The sequence below is a fragment of the Thamnophis elegans genome, chromosome 4, assembly GCF_009769535.1.
Source record: "Thamnophis elegans isolate rThaEle1 chromosome 4, rThaEle1.pri, whole genome shotgun sequence".
Classification (NCBI taxonomy): Eukaryota; Metazoa; Chordata; class Lepidosauria; order Squamata; family Colubridae; genus Thamnophis; species Thamnophis elegans.
In genome coordinates, this window is record NC_045544.1 from 19566366 (window position 1) to 19587033 (window position 20668).

General features: G+C 37.9%; 1 protein-coding gene across 2 annotated transcripts in view; it reads left to right on the top strand.

Moving 5' to 3' along the window:
* Window positions 1-20668, top strand: part of ORC3 (origin recognition complex subunit 3) — a 48024-nt gene that overhangs the window by 22089 nt on the left and 5267 nt on the right. Inside the window, exons 12-20 of one of the 2 annotated variants that reach the window (XM_032216919.1) lie at window positions 2892-3008; window positions 3510-3589; window positions 5948-6081; window positions 8923-9002; window positions 10166-10263; window positions 12225-12366; window positions 14696-14812; window positions 16525-16598; window positions 17930-18024. In XM_032216919.1, the coding sequence (XP_032072810.1) occupies window positions 2892-3008; window positions 3510-3589; window positions 5948-6081; window positions 8923-9002; window positions 10166-10263; window positions 12225-12366; window positions 14696-14812; window positions 16525-16598; window positions 17930-18024 (937 nt within the window). Of the gene's footprint in view, window positions 1-2891; window positions 3009-3509; window positions 3590-5947; window positions 6082-8922; window positions 9003-10165; window positions 10264-12224; window positions 12367-14695; window positions 14813-16524; window positions 16599-17929; window positions 20637-20668 lie in introns of those variants that run through there. The other variant, XM_032216920.1, reaches the window with a different exon arrangement.

The window sequence follows — 20668 nt, forward strand, 5'->3', positions numbered from 1 at the left end:
CCTAGTCACTGAGTCACCTACTGTCATTAAAATAATAGTGAAGTAAAGATAAATCTAAATGTACTTTACTGAGTTGCAGTGCCAAACTGCATGATCTTTGCTCTTCTTTATTCTTGCATACTGCTGTCACAGGACTTAGTGACAAATTGGCTTGCTGGTTAGATATGATGACAGCCAATTGTTTTGCACTAAGGAAGAAGGACCTGAATGAATTGGGATGTATGAGGAAGAGAGAGGAATGTGTACACGGAAGCCTTATTGATAATTCTCATGCCAAAACTTGGAATGTTGTGTTACAGGTGGATTCAATTAGTGGAACCTATTTGTTGCTTAAAGAAAATCATTGTATATTTGCAGCCAACTACTCAGCATGTTTATTTAGAAGCAAGTCCTGCTGAATTTTCTGAAGCTAAATGTTCAAACATGAAAAATATATAATGATGAGATGGGTTTTGAATAATTAATGAAGTAAAAGAGACTATTGAATGATGAATTGATAACAGCTAGTAAAATCCATTTACAAATACATCTCTCTGTGATATGTCTGTATTTGATTCAGCAGACAAAAAAAGTTATAAAGCCAAATAACAACAACAAAAAATCATACTTCATGATGAAAAATGTTCTCACAGCTTTAGGTTTAATATGCATAAAGATTGTGCTCTTTTTTCATAAAAACAAAGCATTGTTTCTGGGGAAAAAGAGTTCTTGTTTTGTAAAGGCTTCAGTTCATAAATTATCTAGAAAAATTATTCACCTGTGGAGAAACCGTACAACAATAAAGCAGTAAAAGCACCAGTGTTTTAATGCTACATTATTCTATTAGATAGAAAAAAAATCTGTTAAATAAAGCTTTCCCAAAACAGTGTTAAATCTTCCTTCTCTTGAAATTGTCTAATTTAATTCAGTTTTAATACAACAGTTGAGTTTAATAATAATAAAAACTCCTATCCTCCCTCCCAAAAAAGGAAACACAGCAGTTCAGCTTTAGCAGTTCATCATAGAACAAAATGATCTGTTGGATTTCTTCACTAAATTTCACAAAACTGATGTACAGATGGATTTTCTCCTTAAATCTGTAGAGTAGCCAAATGAAATATATGGGATAGAACAATATATGTTTCTATCACCTGGAACAAACAGATGTCTAGCTTTTACCAAACATTTGCCTCTTCTGTGAATTATTGTACTTTTTATTGTTCTATTTTATTATAACACTGAGTCTTCTGGTTTTTCCGAAGATTATTGTAATTAATATTCCCTATAAACTGCAAGACATTTAGGACTTGATTCTGCACATTTTGCGAATATTTTTCATTTATTGAAAAAAAAAAAAAAACTAGCACACCCACTCTTCCTGGGAAAAAAATGCTTATCTTTCAGCCTACTAGGATACCAGAGATACAATTTTTTCACTGGTACTTTAAAATGAAATTAAATGCATCGTTAAACTCAATGAAATTACAACAAGATATTGTTAATGTAAATTGAATATTTTCTTATAACTCCATTAGCAGTGGAGTCACTAAAATAATTTGGGATTTTTTTCAAGTAGAATAATTCAGATTAGTTGTTAGAGGTTTGAGGATCATTCAGTGCAATTTTTTTTGTACAGGCTTTGAGAAAGGATAGGGATACTAATTAGTCAACTGACTTTCAAATTTTTATTGCTAATCTCATCCCCCTTTTCTCTCTTCTTTATAGCTCTCCTAAGTTTTTGCTTGTGACAAAAAGAAAACCTCTTTGTCTCAATTTCCAAAGAAAAATGCATCATAGAACCCTAAATAAATCAACTTCTACTACTTGTGTAGCATGTACGAATTGAGGGCCCTTGGTTCACCTTAGTTGTATTTAATAAAATGTTTTTCAATTAAAATGACTTATTTATAAACCAGGTCTTATTTTTAAGTCAGATGTTTTGAATGTTAAAAACAGCACCTAGGAGGTTTAAGAGTTTATCCATTTATTTCAACTTGTTATGGCTGTTCACTCCAATATACTCTGGGTAGATTACAAAGTTAAAACAACATGGACAAGGCAAGACAGCCTGAACTTACCCCAGTCACATGACATGCCAGGGTCAACCCCAAACAGCATAGCCCCGAGTTTAAGAACCAAGTTTTAAAGGCTTCCAAGAACTCCAGGGGAGTGGTGTCCATCCTGATTCCTTGAGGGGAGATGCTGTTCCAGAGTGAGTGGGACACAACAGAGAAATCTCTCTTTCTTGGTCCCACAAGATAGCAACATTTAATAAATGGGACCTGGAATGCACCCCCATACCAGGCTGGCAGAAATGGGAGAGAGGCGGTACCTCAGACAACCAGTCCTTATGTTGTTGTATAACTGATGTCCAAGGTTCATAATTAGTTGGACTATAGCAGGGGGTGTCAAACTTGTGTTGCCACATGACATATTCCCCCCTTCCCCCCCTTCGCTAAACCAGGCAATGGCGTGGCCAGCATGTGACATATCCAGCCCACAGGCTGCGAGTTTGACACCACTAGATTATAGATTTAATGAGAAAGGGCTGCCTTGCTGTATGGAAACATCTCCTTCAAATAAACACATGTTTTCCTGGAATTCTGCTGTAGCTGTAAAGGACAATGTCATGATCCCCCCCCCCCCCCCAAAAAAGGCACAACTGATTTAAAGAGTTGCTGATAGTTGATTGTCCCTCCGTAATTGTTTGTATCCATCCTATGAGATCCAGCAGGAGACATGCTCCAGATCTCGTCTGGCAGAGTGGAGTGCCATCTGCTTGCTCATGTATCTGTGAATAAATCCCATTCAATTTAATTGAGTTGGGTAGAGTATAGAATAGCAATGCAATTTGTAAAATAGATTTGTAATGAGTAAATGACTAATCAGATACTTTCTTTTATAATTTTTAGGAAACAGTACAAGCATTGCTAAAAAATCTCTATAGTTACCATGAAAATTATTTCCCAATTTTGCGGTGTCTTCATGCTTTCACGTCTTCTCTTCCAAAGTATCCATTAGGCAAACAAGTATGTGCTCTTTATTTTATGTCTAATATTTCAAAATCTTGAATTTGGTTTGCAGTCCTGCTGCTTTTTCTTTATTTTGCCTGCAGTGCAGTAAGATAAAACAACACTAACTCTTTTTAACTGCCAGGCCACTCAATATATTCAAAGAGAAAAGGGCCTTGAAAGTATTTTATAGCTCTTTTGACATTGAAATAATTAGGTTTAGTCAAATTGTCTCGGCTTCTTCTGAGAAGCAAATACTGAAAAATGTACCTTAGGGTGGGAAAGAGATAATAAAAAAATACATTTATTGTAAAGCAGTGAAAGCAGTTTGTTTTTACAGTGTGAATCTGTCCACATTAATTGTATGTACTTTCTTTATTATTATTGAACTAACATTCCTGGATAGTGTAGGAGATCAGTGAAGCCTTACCATTTATAAAGCTTTTATTGTAAGTAACAAATTGGTAAAAATGAACATTTCATTAATTTAATATTTACAAAACATTTCCTGCATTACAGATCAGAGAGCTGTATTGTGCATGTTTGGAAAAAAGCATATGGGAAAGAGAGGAATATGAGTCTGCCATGCAGCTGGTGAGGTAGCTCTCTTTCCATTTCTTTCTTGTGTTCAAGACATAGTAAAGTCTCCATTAGCTATTTAAAAGAACTTGGGGTTAGAAATGTGTTGCCAGAGGAGTAGTGGTTTGGGTTTTTGTTGTTGTTGTTGTGTCTTTCTTTTTTGGCAACTGATCATTTTTTTTAAAATATAAAATAAGTGTTTAATGTCCTTTGTTAGTGGGACTGCCAGCTGGATTGCACAGCCAAATCCTATTCCCCCCCCCCCCCCACTCAGACTGTTTGATCTTTGGATGAAACTATTCAGCTCATGGGTCTGCTTCCTTTTTTATCCTTCAGCCTTTTCTCCAAGGACTCAATGGAACAACTCTTTGAATTTAGTTAATCCCGTGATTAAAATAAAAATACAGAAATTTAAACCTGAATCATCATGATCCAGGCCTAATACACTAACTATATACCACTCAGGCTGTCCTGTTGCACATGTCTGTATATAAGTCAAGAAATATGTTCCACCCTCTTAGACTTTATTTCTATAACTGATACTGAGATGTGTTAATTTGTGTGGTCTCAAAGACAAGAAGGCATGGTAATGCTGAGTTGAGAGTCACACTTGTCAGAAGGGTGGCTGTGTACGGTGTTTTTTGGAGTATAAGATGCACCGGGGTTTTGAAGAGGCAAATTTTTAAAAAGTAGATAGATAGAGGGTTAGAGAGGGAGAGAAAGAGAGAGAAATAGAATAGGTAGGGAGGGAGAGAAAGAGAGTAGTTAGGTAGGAAGGTACATAAAGGGATAGAGAGAGAGAAAAAAAATAGAGAGAGAGAAATACAGTAGTTAGGTAGGGAAAGAGAGAGGGGGAGAGAGAAATGCAGTAGGTAGGTAGAGAGAGAGAGTAGGTAGGTAGATGTTTCCAGGTGTATTTATCCATGTGCTGGAGAAGGAAATTTCTGACAATCTGCAGCACCTAAGATTTTGTTTCTGCAGGCAGAGCACTTGATCAATGTAATTTTCATCAATCAGTTAAAGAGCTTTCTGAAAGGTGGGGAAAAAGTTTTTGCACTCTGCAAACCTCCCCAAAACGGGCCCGTTTTTTTAAAGGCATGCACAGGCTTGGGGGAGCTTGCAGAGTGCTCCTGGAAGGGCAAAAACAAGCAAAAAATGGGCCATTTTTTGTCAAAAAAAATCGCATGCATAGCTTTATGGAGGCTTATAGAGTGCTCCTGGGGGCTAAGGGGGCAAAATTGAGCAAAAAGTGGCCCGTTGTTTGCTCATTTCTGCCCTCTCCAGCCCCCAGGAGCTCTCTGAAAGCCTCCATAAGGGTATGCACAGTCATTTTAGTGAAGGGGTAGGGCTTCGGAAGGCAAAAAATGCTGTATTTGGTGTATAAAACGCACCCAGATTTTCAGCCGCTTTTTTGAGGAAAAAAGGTGCATCTTATACTCCAAAAATACGGTAAAATGAATGGACGGACGGATGGGATAGGCAAATATGATTTCAGGAATTGGTTATGGAATTTGGGTAATGTTTCTTCCCTCCCTCTCCAATTATTTTTCTTTTCATTTTGGATTATGCTAATTATAGCATAATCCTGTGGACACAGACTTCTTTTTTTTTGCCCAATATACTTTTATAAAGATTATCTAGAAGTGTAATTAAGTAGAGATTTCATTCGAGTATAACTAAGAAGGTCTGAAATACTGTGGCTTGGATCCAGGAATACTTTTATACAAAGCCAAATTTTGTGTTGACACTGCATTTGTTAAAAAGTTGACCTGCTTTTTGCCTAGTCTTTATAGTATTTTATTAGGATTTATCAAATTTTTGTGTACACTGTACACTGTCTTGTATTGTACATTTGTTAGATAGCAGCACCTAGTCTAGGCTGATCTTGAAATGCTAAGTAAGGTTAGATTTGCTTACTATTTGAATTGGATACAATTAGGAAATTCCAGGAATGTAGCCTATATCGGGAAGTTGAAAAAAAAAACATGGAAGAAGATTCAAGTCTGTAGAGATTCTCAGACATCCAGGTGGTCCCAAAGGTGCTTTTTTCAGGAGGCAACTGGGCTTTCTTATTTTTTTTTCTTTTGAAGATGTTTCGCTTCTCATTCAAGAAGCTTCTTCAGTTCTGACAGGATAGTGGGGAGTGGAAGGATTTATATTCCTTGCAGACAGCTGGATATTTGCATCCTTGTAGAGGGTCCTTGAAGCAGGAAGGAGATGACTGATTATTTCCCTGTTGCTAAGACCATGTTATGCTTATGTTGTGCAGTCACCAGTCATCAAGCTCAGTTTTTTGTTGTACATTTGTCTACACTTGTTTCACTTTACCTTTTTTCTATAGTAAATTCTTCATATTCTTGGTTTCTTTATTTTTTTAGGATGTTGGCCAAGGATGAATTGGTGGCTATTCTTGAAAAATGTGTGGACATTCTTATATCCTCTTCTGTAAAGTGTCTTAGAAAGACTTTAGAAAAATTGGAGAAATATGTGCATCTACTTAATAATCTTGAAGGTACTGAAGTTTTGTTAGATATTCTAATTCCATTGTTATTTTCTATATCCATGCCCGCTGAAGAGATGTAAAAAATACTCTCATTATAAAAAATGCCTGGCATTATGAGAACAAATAAGGAATAAATTGGCTGGTCCCTTGAGATTTCTTAGGCTTCCAAGTAGTAAAAAGAAGTCTACTTGTTAATGTTGAATTAGCCCATTGGTTTGAGAATTGAAACAATAATGGATAGATTGAAATATAATGGATTGCATTTTAAAATGACATTTCTTGAGGTATACAATGACTTTTAGCTAAATCGTCGCATTGTTTTGCTGTTATTGGTGAACTCAGCATAAAAACTTAAAACTGTGCAAAACTGAACTGTTCTAAATGCCAAATTAGAAGTTGAAGAAAGACAATTAATCAATGATCGATTGAAATTAAAAGGCAGGTTGTGGTTGAAGGTAACAAAATATTTCATAATGATAACAGCAGTTTATCAGTGGAAGCAGTTCCAAGGAAGTGGTGGTCTCTCCTTTACTCAGCATCTTCAGAAAAAGACTGGGTAAATGTTTGTTGGGTGATACTCTTATTTGGGTTCAAGTGCATAGTGGGAGGAAGGAGAAAACAGATTCAGAGGCCTACATAGATCTTATTCTGTGTAATTCTGTAACTACCATTATATTCTTGGTTTATTTAACGGAATTGCATGGGGTGTTAATTACATCTTACACAGTAAAACAACTCTGGGGATTTCCAAATTCAGCTTTCCCTTGCTAGTTTCCCTTGCCTCCAGGGTATTGGAGATCAAATAAAATGGAGATAAACTGAAAAGTCACCCACTTTACTTGCCTTTTCCTCCTTCCTTTGAAAACTTTACCCCAATTTTTTATTGACCAGTTCAGAAGCTAGAGATAAGCTTGTAGATTCCTCATTGGCTGCCTGTTATATTACTTCAGCTTCAACTGCAATAATACACGGGCAAACAATAGATACAAACTCAAGGTAAATCACTCTAAACTTGATTGCAGAACATATGAATTCAGCAACTGAATGGGCGTTGGTTTCTTACCTGATGCGCCCTTTCTCGGGATGGTGAAGACATCATCCAGCCATGGGCATGACTCTGTCAGGATCCAATCGGACTGGGTCTACAAGCTTTAAAGGCATGCCCACGAGGCCAGGCACAGCCTCATGGGCAAATAGCTGTGTTGCACTGTCGCAGCAGCGCAACACAACAGCCATGAAGCGACGATGCTCATAAGCAGCCACCCGGTAAACCCCCTTTGCAGCCGGGCGCAGTACCATTCACTAACCTAGGGGTATCGCCAAGCCGCATGAGCGCCTGTTTGCCGCCGCTCTTGGGGCAAACTCTATGGTTGTGGGCCAGCTGCCTGTAGAGCATACAACCATAGAGCGTGCACCCAGAGCAGTCACTGCCAAAAGACTCGGGTTGGAAACCGCGGAAAAAGCCAGGCTGGGATGGTAGCAGTGGCGGAGGTGCCCTGGCTCCATAATAAGACCTGGGCCGTGCATTGGGAGGTGGGTGAGCGAGAGTGGAACAGCCACTCGCGCAACCTCCCTCTCCAGCCATGCAGAGTGCCATTCACTGGCATTTGGATAGCGCCAAGCCACGGGAACCAGGCAGCGGTGAACAGGCACTTACGCGCAGCTTGGCGATACCCCTAGGTCAGTGAATGGTGCTGTGCCCAGTTGCAAAGGGGGTTTGCCGGGTGGCTGCTCATAAGGGTGGTCGCTTCATGGCTGTTGTGTTGCACTCTGCGACAGTGCAACATAGCCATTCGCCCATGCCCAGCTCTTTGGGAACCCGCTCGCAAGAGAGCAGCCACCCGGCAACCCCCTTCTTCAGTTGGGCACAGCGCTGCTCACCAGCCTAGTGGTATCCCGAAGGCACCAAACAACGCAATCACCTTTGCCTCCCCCCAGGTTCCCACGGCTTGGCACCTTTGGGATACTTCTAGGTTGGTGAGCAGCGCTCTGCCTGGCCAGAGGTGGGGGGTTGTCCAGGGGGCTTATATGCGAGGGGGGCTTATAGTTTTGCCCACCAGAAAAATGTGGAATGGCTGTATTATGAGGACATGTTGTATTTTCGAGGAAACACGGTATATAGATAAAATTACAAATACGAATATCTAAGGTGACAAAATATCAGAAATAGATAAAAATCTTGCATACATACATCAGAGAGCTGTTTTTGAATATTGTATTTGTGTTTTATTTAGTTCAGTTAGACTCTACTATCTTAAACCGTATAGATTATATGAATGTATGGCACACACATATGGCTGGAAGGAAGAAGTCTCTTTATATGTTAAAAACAATAACTAAAGCTGCCTGGAAGGCATTTGAACTGAATTTTGTAATTTCTGAGAATCTGTCCAGCAAGGCTTACTATGGGATTAAGTGTTGCAGAGGGATTTCACAATGTTGCTTCATTTTATCTCTCATTTTTCTTTGAGTAAATCCTTCATCTTATTTTGTTTGATTGTAGGAAGCCAGAGGAGAGGAGGGGTGGAAGATAACAGTCCGTCCCCCCAAAAAACATGCTGAATTCAATCTTGATTTGCATTTATGTGCATGAAATTACCTACTAAATTCTAGGTCCCATGGCGTTTTTTGATTTTGATTGCCATCTCCAATGTCACCTTCAATGAAAGATCTCCCAGTACTCTGAAATCCTATTGGGGAGGGGGGGGGGTTGTTTGCTGAAGATGTATCTAGAAGTCCATCCAACCAAATCCCACCTCTTTTTCAGCTAGTGCATAGAGCATTTTCTTTCTCGGTTGGATCCTTTATGGAAGATAATTATACTTGCTGTTTTTCTTATACAAATCACAGAAGCCAGTGGTGATCAAGAAAAATCCATATCCTCACTGGAGGAGCTTAAGAAGAAAACAGATCTGTATCATCTTCAAAAGGTCAGCATATTTAACTGTTGACTTTGTAACTCTAGAGTTACTGATTAAGTTGACTGGTATATATAATATGCCCTCTGAAATCAAAACTAATCAAAGGAAGACATTTCAGCTTGAACCAAATGCAGGTTTAGAATTTTAATATATCCCAATGTGGGAAGAGAAGATGCTCCTCCAGACGGTACTTATTAGTTGTTCTTTACCATCTCTGTTCAACATTTCTGAATTATCTTAATGCCCATATATATTACATATGTAGAAATATGCATGTTAACTAGTTTTGAGGTCACAGTTTCAGTTTTATTTTGTAAAATTGCTTCTGTCTTGCTGGTTCCCCATCTCTTTCTGCCCTACTCCTTATTCCTTACCTTATTTACAAAAGGAAAGAGGACATTGATGAAATGTGTTCTGTATGCCCGTGTGTCTCAATTTTAATTATCATTTTTATCGGATTCTCTGATTATATCTCATGTGCATGTACGTCTGTTACTAAAATATAGTAACAGCTCCAATTCTTCTATAATCAAGTAACTGGAGAAATGGAAAGATGGTCTTTGCCTGACTGGCTAACTGTGGTGTTGTTCAGTAAAACAAATCAAACCAAGCAAAATTAAAATGGTTGCTTAGATCACTGTGTTGTATTTGCTCATTGTAAAAGAATTGTGTAACTAACAGATACAGTTTAATATCTAAGAACCATCTAGTATTTCTATACTTTGTTTTGCTTTTGTTAGATTTATGTGTGTCCCGTCCCATCCCCCCCTCTTTCCTTCAGGAGCTCAAGGTAACTTATATGGCACTTCCTTTTTCCACAACAGCCATTCTTTGTAGTAGTTTTGATTGAGAAACATTAATTGACCCAAAATAACACAGCAAGCTTCCATGGCTAGAGATGGACTTGAACCTAAGTGTCCCAGGTTATAATACCTTAATCAATACCTAATTCTAACTTGGTAAAAGTATCTTTGCATTTCTGTATGATCAATAGTTGCAAAAGAACAACTGGTTCTAATGTAAAGAATAGACATTCCTTAAACAATTTAAGAAGCAATTCAAAGGACACATTAAGGCATTTGGCTGCGCGCGCGCGCACACACACACACAAATTGCTTAGTACATAACGTGGAAATACCTATGGAGATGATCAGTACTGCTTTATGTTGTAGACTTTGTTGGAGATGAAAGAGTCAAGGAGAGTAAAGAAACTAACAACATTTGAAATACTCCGTTTTGAAATTGTTGACTTTATAGATGGCCTTGTGAGGTGAGCATTGTTTTTTTTCTAAGGAGCTTGTGAAATCCATTTTGTCTAACCCTAACCCTAACCTTTTCAAGGGGGTGTTGGTTGTGGAATTGAAATTTGGTCTGAAAATAAATTGGTAAGGACTGTTATTTGCCTATGTCTGTACTACAAACTAATTACAAAGCATGAGTAATATAGAAATTATTGCACAATTTTACATAATAAATTTACTGGTAGGAAAAAGCTGTTTGAATATAATGGATTCTAGTTTATAAGATGGAGAATAAACCTTATCTCCTCCCTTTTCTCATTTCTCTCCTATAAACTTTTTTTGGTTGTTTTAATTGGGTTGAGCTTTTTTGTTACATTCTGACTTCAGTACGTCAGAACACTAAAATTAGGAGAGGGTTTGGGGGCTGCAGTCTGTCCAATTTGCCAAAAATATTTGAGACTATGTTATAAGATGTCTACCATCAGCTAAGTCTACACAGTTGCTGAGTTCACTTCTGGCCCCACACAGGCGGGTGTTGTTGTTGTTGTTTTTAGGATAAGAGTTGCCCTTTAAATGTAAGTTGCACGAACATGATTACAGTCCAAATAAAACAACTATGACAAATGAGCAGGACCAAAGCAACCAATAAATTTGATTTTAATTTCATTAATCTTTAATTTAATTTACCATTAATCATATGCAGTTAGATGACTTCTCCTTATGTATATAATAATTTTCCACTTTGTCATATTCAACTTTATAATTTGATGGTAAATTTTTGATTTCAGAAGTTGCAAACAAACTCCTTGCTGCATATTTTGCTTTGTTGTTAAACAGATATTACTTTGATGATAATATAGTCAGCCTTTTCAGTGGTGGCTTTGCATTTGTGGAATTTCCTGAGTGCTTTGGAGACATGGCTATATTATTTTTTTTAATGAGAACCATTGTTCTTGGGAATATTATAATAATAGTATTAATGAAATACTTCAGTTCCTATTTAATTCTGAAAATGATTTTAAGGTGGCCTTAAAACTGTACTGCGCCTTGTATAAACTATCTAAAGACATTATTTCAGCAAAATGGAAAGCCATTTTCATTAAATAAGGAATTATTACCAATGCCAGAAGTTAAAAAAAAGTGGATTGTAGTTCTTAAACTATGGCGGAACAGTTTTAAGTGTGATTTATTTCCAGTCTATGTTTGATTTATGCACAGTCTTCTAGGATAAGTTTGTATCTTTAATAAGAATATTGTAATTGAGAAAAAGAAAACACTGAAAGAACTGAACAAAAAGAACACAAACCTTTTAACACTTAAAGAGGAAATATGTGGAGTTTATTAATATATTGCAGGATTTTGCCCAAAAAAGCTCATTATTCTGATTTTAGAGTGAAACCAGTTTTTAAATATCTGATCCAACTGAATAATAGAATTAAAATCTGAACAGAGTATAGTGGAAAATACTACATGTAGACGTTGGTATTACTAAATTTTATCAATGACACTAGAATGTTTGTTTTAATCAAAATTGTCAGTAGTATGTAGAAAATTCGATGTCACCATCTTTTTAAAAAGAGGTAATATAGTCTACCAACTTAGCAGTTTGAAAGCATGTAAAAATTCAAGTAGAAAAATAGGAACCACCTTTGGTGGGAAGGAAACTGTTCCATGCGCCTTCGGGGTTGAGTCATGCAGGCCACATGACCATGGAGACGTCTTCAGACAGCGCTGGCTCTTCGGCTTTGAAATGGAGATGAGCACCACCCCATAGAGTGGGAACAACTAGCACATATGTGCAAGGGAAACCTTTACCTTTAATATTTTCTGGGAAATCTACAATTAAAAAACCTTTTAAAACTTAAAAGCTAAAAGTGGTACATGATGCCAAAGTGCAATACAATACATACACATTGCTCATTTTCTGAGAATAGAATTAGGAGCTGAATTCAATAAACATCCTTCTCTTACCATTTTGTGTGCTATTTAGGAATTACCTTGCACCTGCAGAGATGCAAACACTACATGAGGTGATGTATTTCAGTGCAGCTAATACCCTCCAAGAGCATTTAAATGCCACCCCACGTGCTGCTCTTCACACTGCTCTCAACAATCCATACTTTTATCTGAAGGTAGGAAATAAGAACAAGGCAACAATCTTGTAGCCTCATTTCTCATCACATCCAAACTATTGAAAGTGTCATTCCTTGAAGGATTTGTCCATTTTTCATGCCACTGTATTTTCTACATGACTAGTTGAAGCTGTAAGAGCTTGACAACATACTAACTATTTCCTTGTCTTCGCTTATCAAGGATTCTAACATTTTTTCTGAAATAACATGAATGTGGCCCTAAGCAAAATCTATAGCAAAAATTACATTTTAAGTATAAAAATAAATAAATACACTTCTCGGAACTACAGTAGCATTACTATTGTAGGAACATTCTAAATCATTTTTAAAAATGTTGATGAAATATTTCTCCATATAATTTTATCATTGGGAAATTATGATAACATAGTATAAAGATGTCTATTGGAGGGAGCAGGTCAGCTGCTGACCCCGGTTCCACCACAAAAGCGCGTAGGACAAAATCGCGCTCGACAAAAGCGCGCTGTGACGTCATCACAGCGCGACGAAAAAGTTCGAAAAATGTAAAAATAAAGCGAAAACCTTACCCTAAGCCCCCCAAACCTAACCCTAACCCTAACCCTTAACCTAACCCTAAACCTAACCGTTAAAGTAACGAAAAACCTAACGCTAACCCTTAACCTAACCCTAACGCTAACGCTCTAAAGCTAACCCTAACCCTTAACCTAACCCTAACCCTAACCCTTACCTTTATGTGAATCGGCTTGCTTTAATTTAATTTTTATTAATTTTTATTTGAATTTTTCGATCTTTTTCGTCGCGCTGTGATGACGTCAAAGGCGCGATTTTGTCGATCGCGCTTTTGACGGGTCACGGCTGACCCCAGCCGATCCCTATGAAAGCTAAGCGAGTCTGCTCCTGATAGTACTTGAATGAAAGCCCATCAGAAAAATTCCTAGACTGGAGCCAAACTAAGAAAGAACAATCCAGAAGAATCCACAGGCAATCTATTCTTTTATAGCTACTAACCAAACTAGAGGGATGTGACAGAGTAGTTACAGCCACACTGATGCCAATATGTGTTTACACAGATGGCAACACATTTAGATATTGCTATAAAGTACTACAGAAATGTCCAAGATTTTGTATTGAAATAACACTTTATAGCAAGTGTTAAAAATCATGATAACTTCCCTATTGTTGCTTGTAGCTATAAAAAATAACTAAAACGGGATAGTAATGGTAATTACAACTCCTGGAGAGCATTGCTGGACCACTGTCAGGGAGCTCAGTCCAAGAAACTCTTACTTTGCAATCCTAGGGGCATCCCAGACAGTAGGAAATGACACATACAGGAAGTTTAGCTTGGCTTTCTTTATCAGAGATAGTTGCCTTCTCTATTAAAAAGTAGTATTGTTTTCTGGCATCTATTCCAATGAGTCAGAGATGAGAAAATTGTCTTGTAAAATGGAATAGATTAGTACCGGGATGGCGAACCTATGGCACGTGTGCCACAGGTGGCACGCGGAGCCATTTGTCAGGGCACACAAGGCGTTGCCCTGTCAGCTTGCCAGTGCGCATGTGTGCGCTGGCCAGCTGAGTTCAGCCTTTTTTAAAGCCATTTTTCACCCTCCCCAGGCTCCAGAGGCTTTATAAGAGCCTGGGGAGGGTGAAAACAAGCGTCCCTCCCACCCCCACCCGGAGGCCCTCCGGAGGCTTCAGGAGCTTCCCTGAAGCATCCGGAGCGCAAAAAATGGCCCTATGGGCAAACCGGAAGTTCAGGAATGGACTTCTGGTTTGCTTGTAAGGTCGTTTTTAGTCCTCCGGAGGCTTCATGGACCTTCAGGAGGCTTCCCTCCTGAAGGAGGGCCTCCGGGAGGGCGAGGAAGGCTGTTTTCGCCCTCCCCAGGCTCCTATAAAGCTTCTGGAGCCTGGGGAGCGCGAAAAGTGTGCAAAAAATGGGGGGAGCGCCTCTCATGCGCGCATGTGCACTGGATGTGTTGTGCATTGCATTATGGGTGTGGCACAGCCATGCATGACCCCCCCCCTGCGCTTCCCCCCTTATGGCACACGAGCCAAAAAAGGTTTGCTATCGCTGGACTAGTAAATAGCCCATAAATGGGAACAGTTCCATATCTTCACTTGCAACTGCCTGCCCTGCTGTAATTACATTGGGGGACGGGAGGTTGTCACTGTTTTTTAAGGCTCATTTAACACAGCTGTGTGCAAATTATGCCTCCATTATCACTGTGATGTTGAGAAACCGCCATGTGCATTATAGAACACTAGCTATATAACCAAGATGATGGTATAATTATCACACCAATGAGATACCTGGCACCTATTTTGGATTGTGAATTTTGTTTATCAGGATGACTCCTTGCAATGTGATGCAGAATCCCTTTCTGGTGCAGCTCCTGATATTTGTATAGCATACAAGCTGCATTTGGAGTGTGGCAGATTGATTAACCTGGTTGACTGGCTGGAGGTAGGTAAAATGATTCAAGGTATACCTGCTATTCTGCTGGATTTTTTCAAAGCTGCTCATTCATGCTATTAGATACAGTATAAAACTCTACAGTGCCTTCAAATCAGTGGTGGGTTGCAGGTGGTACACTCCGGTACAGGTGTACTCCTGTGTACCAGAGCCTGCCCGGAGCACTGGGTACCGTTCGGGTACGATGCTCTGGAGGGCCTGCCTGAGCTCCTTACCTGTCCTTTAAAGCCTTTGGCGCTTCTGCGCACGGCACATACAGTGCCTGCGTGACGCTCCACCAAGCAGCTGGAGCGTCGCAAAGGCTTGTGGAGGCGTTGCTGGCAGTTAGGATGTGCGCACGCCCATATGGATGACACCAGGCCCGTTCCAACCGTACCGGTTGGAACAGGATCTGAAACCCACCACTGCTTCAAATCAAATCTTTATTACAGTAATAGACTAGCATAAGGAGGACAGGGTACAGTTAATTAAAAAGCATTGAAGACACATCCTTCATGTTCTTCCAGGGTGTGTCAAAATCATAATTTGTGTAAATTCTTGCAGATGTTTTATACCAAGATTCAATAAATGAATGCACGTAACGAGGCTCATCTCCCCCCTGCTAAGCACCTTCCATTACAATTCCCATTTTTGGTGATATTTTCTTATTAAAGAGCAACTACACATCATTGGAGTTTGTTTTAAAGAGCAGGGAAACACTCTTTCTAAACGGATTTTATTTTCTGGAAGAAAATAGCACAGAATGTGCCTTCTGTTTTGTTAAATTGGGACTTTGGGGAGAATGGAAACAGTAACAGCTCATTGCTCCCTCTAGCAAAATGGAAAACTCTCTTCATTTTTTGATCTGTGAGGCTCAGCTAGTGCCACCTTGGTTAAAGAAACCAAGGCCATGAAATTTTTCATGGATTTTTGCAGAATATGCCAGCGATAATTTGTTGCTCCTTTTTGAAAGAAATTGGGGGGGGGGGGGAGATGGAGAGAGAAATAAAACTTTTTTTTTCTTTTGCAAGCAATTGTGTTGTTTTTTAAATTTAACTCGTCCATAGGAAGTTTATTTTCTGCCTGTAAATTTGGGCAAGTAATTTCTGGAGTTTCTCACAACATCCCAATAGAAATGGGAAAAAATCAATTTATTTCTCTTCAGTTGTGGTAAGAAGAGAATAGCTTTTACTTCTTCACATATAGCTGCTGATTTTGGCATAAGCACAATTTTTTGCAAAAATGTTCTATCTATGGAGAAAAAAAATTAGAGACTAAGTTTTTGTTAACAATATCTGGAGTAGCTTCAGGCTACATTCCTTTAGCAAATAGCAAAAATAAAAAGTATCCAAGTTTGGAACTAGATGGGTAAGAACTGAGACAAATAATGAATGTGGATAATAAAGCCAACCTTTTACCTCTGCCTAGGACTCTCATTTGCTTTTGTTTTATCTTTATGGCTACCCACTTAAATTAGGATGGCATCTATTTTGCGACTTGTGATATTTGTTCTGGAATTTAAGAGAAATATTTGAGAATCTTGTTAGGTAATAAATTATATTAGTTTGAAAAAAACCCACATTAAAATATATACAAGTATTATGTCTCCCTGTTTACTTGTTGGTCTTTGATGCCCTGCCTCTAACAATGAGTGTAATATGTAAGCCAAGATGTGAACTTTGTACAACTTTTCTGAATGCTTTTATGACATGTTATTTCTCTAGGCCTTTTCAACAGTTGTAACTGCAGTTGGAAATACAGATTCCACAATCAAAAACCAGACAGATGACATTATCCAGTATCCTTTTTTTATATTCTTCTAAGAAATCTACCTGAAAACCACAGTATTTATTTTTGAAAATTATCTTTAGATTGTAAATAAAAAGAACGAAGTAAAACATTTTAGAGATTGTACCAAGTTAAGGATTGGTTAAGGTTTTAGAGGATGAAACAAAATTCAAAATAACCTTGACTGATTTGAACTGTATGCCAAATCTAGGAGGATAATGTTCACTCTGACAAGTATAAGGCTATGCACCTGGGTTGGATTAGGGAAACCTGGGCAGCAGTATGAAGACCAACAGCTACCAGGCCACTAGTTGAACACAAGCGAAGTGTGTAGTGCAACAATTAAAGGAAACCCAATAGAATGAGCTTTATTATTATTCTCTTCAGATCACAGAAAATACTTGTATTATACTTGCACTGGTTAAATTGCATTTGAATTATTGCATCTATTTTTGGACACTGACGAAGGGAGTGGGTTCGGAAGGCCTCTCTCTGGAAGATTAAGGGGTCTAAGAGCCCTATGGAAAGCAGCCGAAGATGCTGGACATCTTGTGCAGGGAAGAAAACTCAGTAGTTGGAATGCAGCCTTGCTGTCAAGAGCTGTTTAGTGATGCAGCAGCCTGAGAATAGCTCTAAACTCTTCAAGGTTTTCAAATAGGTGCTGGATGATATAATTTAGTGGCTTCCTGCAGTGAGCATAGGATGTTTGACTAAACCACCTGTATCTCTTCGCTCATACACATCAATTCTGTTTTACAGAAATCTTTAATCATAATTTCTATATAGCAGTAGACTTATATACTGCTTCATAGGGCTTTCAGCCCTCTCTAAGCGGTTTACAAAGTAACAGAGCTCACCCAGTCTTTCTGATTTAGGTGTATCTTCTTATGCTATTATTTCAGCATTTCATTCAAATAAGTGCTGCTACTTCAGATTAGTTTACTATAGTAGCATGCAAGGTGATCTATTGAGGAATCTGGAATGTAACAGGTTAATGAGAAAATAAATGAAAATAACTTTCTGGAAACTTTAGGGCAGATTATTCAGGATGTTAAGCAGTAGATGCAAGGAGAAAAAAAGGGCTTGGCCAGTGTAAATAACTTACTTTACTTAACCTACTCTTGAAGATGAATTCCAGAGATATCAAAATCTGCTATTAGTTGAAGATATATTATTTGGTAGATTGAGCATACATTTAATATTGTAAGGCTATTGCAAAGAACGGGGAGCAATCTATAAATGTGCTAAATTGTGTTGTAAACTATCCCAAATTTGTTATGTGTAGTAAATTATTAAATCTTGATTGATGGAGATGCCATTTCCTTGACTAGAACTCCCAAGTGCTCGGTTCATTAGAGCAGTATCAGAACTGGAATTTTTGGGATTCATAAAACCCACAAAACAGAAAACGGATCACGTGGCAAGACTGACATGGGGTAATTGTTAATAAGAAAGGATTCTGTAATAGCGAAAATAATATCCACTGTAATGGCATAAATAAAATATACAAAATGACTTCCTGGATTATCCATATACATTTCAACATGTAGCTGACCTTGGTTCACCTGTTTTATTCACTGTTTTCAATTTATTTGCTACCTTCCGTCTATCAAGGCAGCAATTTAGATCACTCACACTTCAAAAATGCAGGCTTCCTTTTAGTTGACAGCTGGGTTGCAAGCACTTCAAAAGTGCACACTTCCAGACTTGGAAGAAAGGCACTAGAAAAAATTGCTCATTTAAATCAGTTTAACCTTCAATGAGTAGATTCCTTAATGCCACAGTGCCTTCTTTTTTCATCAATCTTGTAGGGAAAAAAAATCCGAGTGCTGCTTTATATATCACATTTTCCATACTTCTTGCCACATTTTTTTAGTTAAATTAGAATGTTTCATTCATAATAGAACTGCAACCTTAGAATCAATTTTTTGCTACTGTATCATTTACACATTCCACCTGTTCTCTGAACATTTTTGGCTTTCATGCAGGCTCCCAATTTTATCTCAACAATAATTCTATAGAAAGGATTGCAAGGGGATGAATTGGCCCAATGTAATATGGTAAGCTTCATGTAAATTGTGAGAATTTCAACTTAAGCCTTCCAGGTCCAATTTAGAATAGTAAGCACCACATAACACTACTATTGTTCTTCTTTGAACTATTTTCAGTTTTGTTAAAGACAAACTGACATTCTCAAACTAATGATTTTGGAATGTGGGAGGGCCTCTCAATAAACCTATTATCCCAAATATAAATATGCAAACACATTTTTGCAAGAGACAGACACTGCAACTATTTGCAAGACGTGTAAAGCAAATTGCCAATAATGCACAAAGGCGGCTTTCTTCACCATCCCATAGGGAGGTTTCCACTTGCAAGACTACCAACTGTTCACGAACACTGCTGCAGGAGAAGAACAGACTTGGCATTTCAGCATGTAAACACTTTAATTAAGGTACTATATTCCAGTGAACCTCCATCTGTGCCCCTCATCCCCATATTAAATACATGTTTTTACATCACTTTCCAAAGAGCTCAGAGCAATTTTCTTATAGTTCAGAGACCTTAGGGAATCAAAAGTACTTAATCTTAGCAGCAGTGAACTACACCATGTGCTGTAAGTCCGTTCTGTGGCAAGGTATGTCCGATTGCTTAATACTCTCGCCCCTTTAGTTTTTCAAAGGCTCAAAGCCAACAATCCAGTGCAAATGTACAGTGGAAGTATATTAAAATCCATGAATCAAAATGGCAGTTTCTGTAATAGAAATCTTGTTAAAATTACATATGTGCCCAGAAGAATACGAACTACTTGCTTAGAATAAAGAATGTTTCAAAGCAGAGAGGTGAATAGATGGATATTTAAATACAAGATGCCTGCAGATTTCATGTAAAACATGAATGTTAACATGAGAATATAATTTGAATGCTTTTGTAGTGATTTCAGTAGCAGCAGCACTGTAAAAAGTCAATAAGAGTCACGTAAGAGTGAAAAATAGTTCAAAAGGTCTAATCTAGTTTTCTTTATCCATATAAAAAGCAACTTCTTTACAATCTTGCAGCTGCAAGTAAGAAAATCTGGTAACTCCCTAGAAAAAGGCTCACACATTGAATTCAGTTACAGTAACAGAAGTAAAAACAAATTATCTGTTAAATAAGGTGTGAATGGGAACATGGTTCTTTTTAAATGTGGAAAAAAAGCCACTGAGATAAACACAGGCAATTTTCTCCAACCTCAAATTGCTTCCAAAGCAATGAAATTTTCAATACCTTCAATCTGGGATGAAGAAAGTTTCTAAAAACATAAAAAGTAGTTGCTCCTTAAGATATACTGCTTCAGAAAGCATCTTAGCTAACCTCACATTTCTGAGTGTCAAAAAATATTATTCAGACATATTATGTAAGGTATGCCTTTGAGGAGTAGAACATGAAGAGATTACAACTGCTTCACCCATAATTTCTGCCAGCCTCACTTGCAGGAAAGTGGCTGCCTACAGAAAAAAAAAACACCACTCCTTCAGTATCAGTGAAGGCTTTGCTAACAGTTTAGAAGCTTAATTGACTACAGGAGGTTCTCCAGTGAAGAATTCACTTTTCTAAATAGGAGGAATGAAGGTAGCATGCCCATACCCTCTTCGCTCATATAACTTATTACGTTAAAGGAATGCTTGATGAGGACCAAAATTACCTACAAAATCTCAAATTAGTCCTACACATGCCAGTCAACCTTAACAAAGCTTTCTAGAACATTCGTATCTATACCTTTCTTTTTGAACTATTAGCTAATAAATATTAAACATAGATTTATTTAGTACACTCACATCTATTTTATTTGAATGATGGCAAAAATGCCACTTATATAGGTAAAAACACAGGTTAGAAGTAAATGTTTTATTCTTTCAACTAAATTCCAGTACTACAAGGGCAGTAAAACAATGATACACTGAAAAATTGCAGCAATAAACATTTGTTAAAGACTGATAGAATAAATAAAACCTACAAAAATGAGAACTTATATAAACCCATTCTTAACCCCCCAAAAAAGTCATGGAATACAAAAATGCCCTCCTTCACTATTTCACA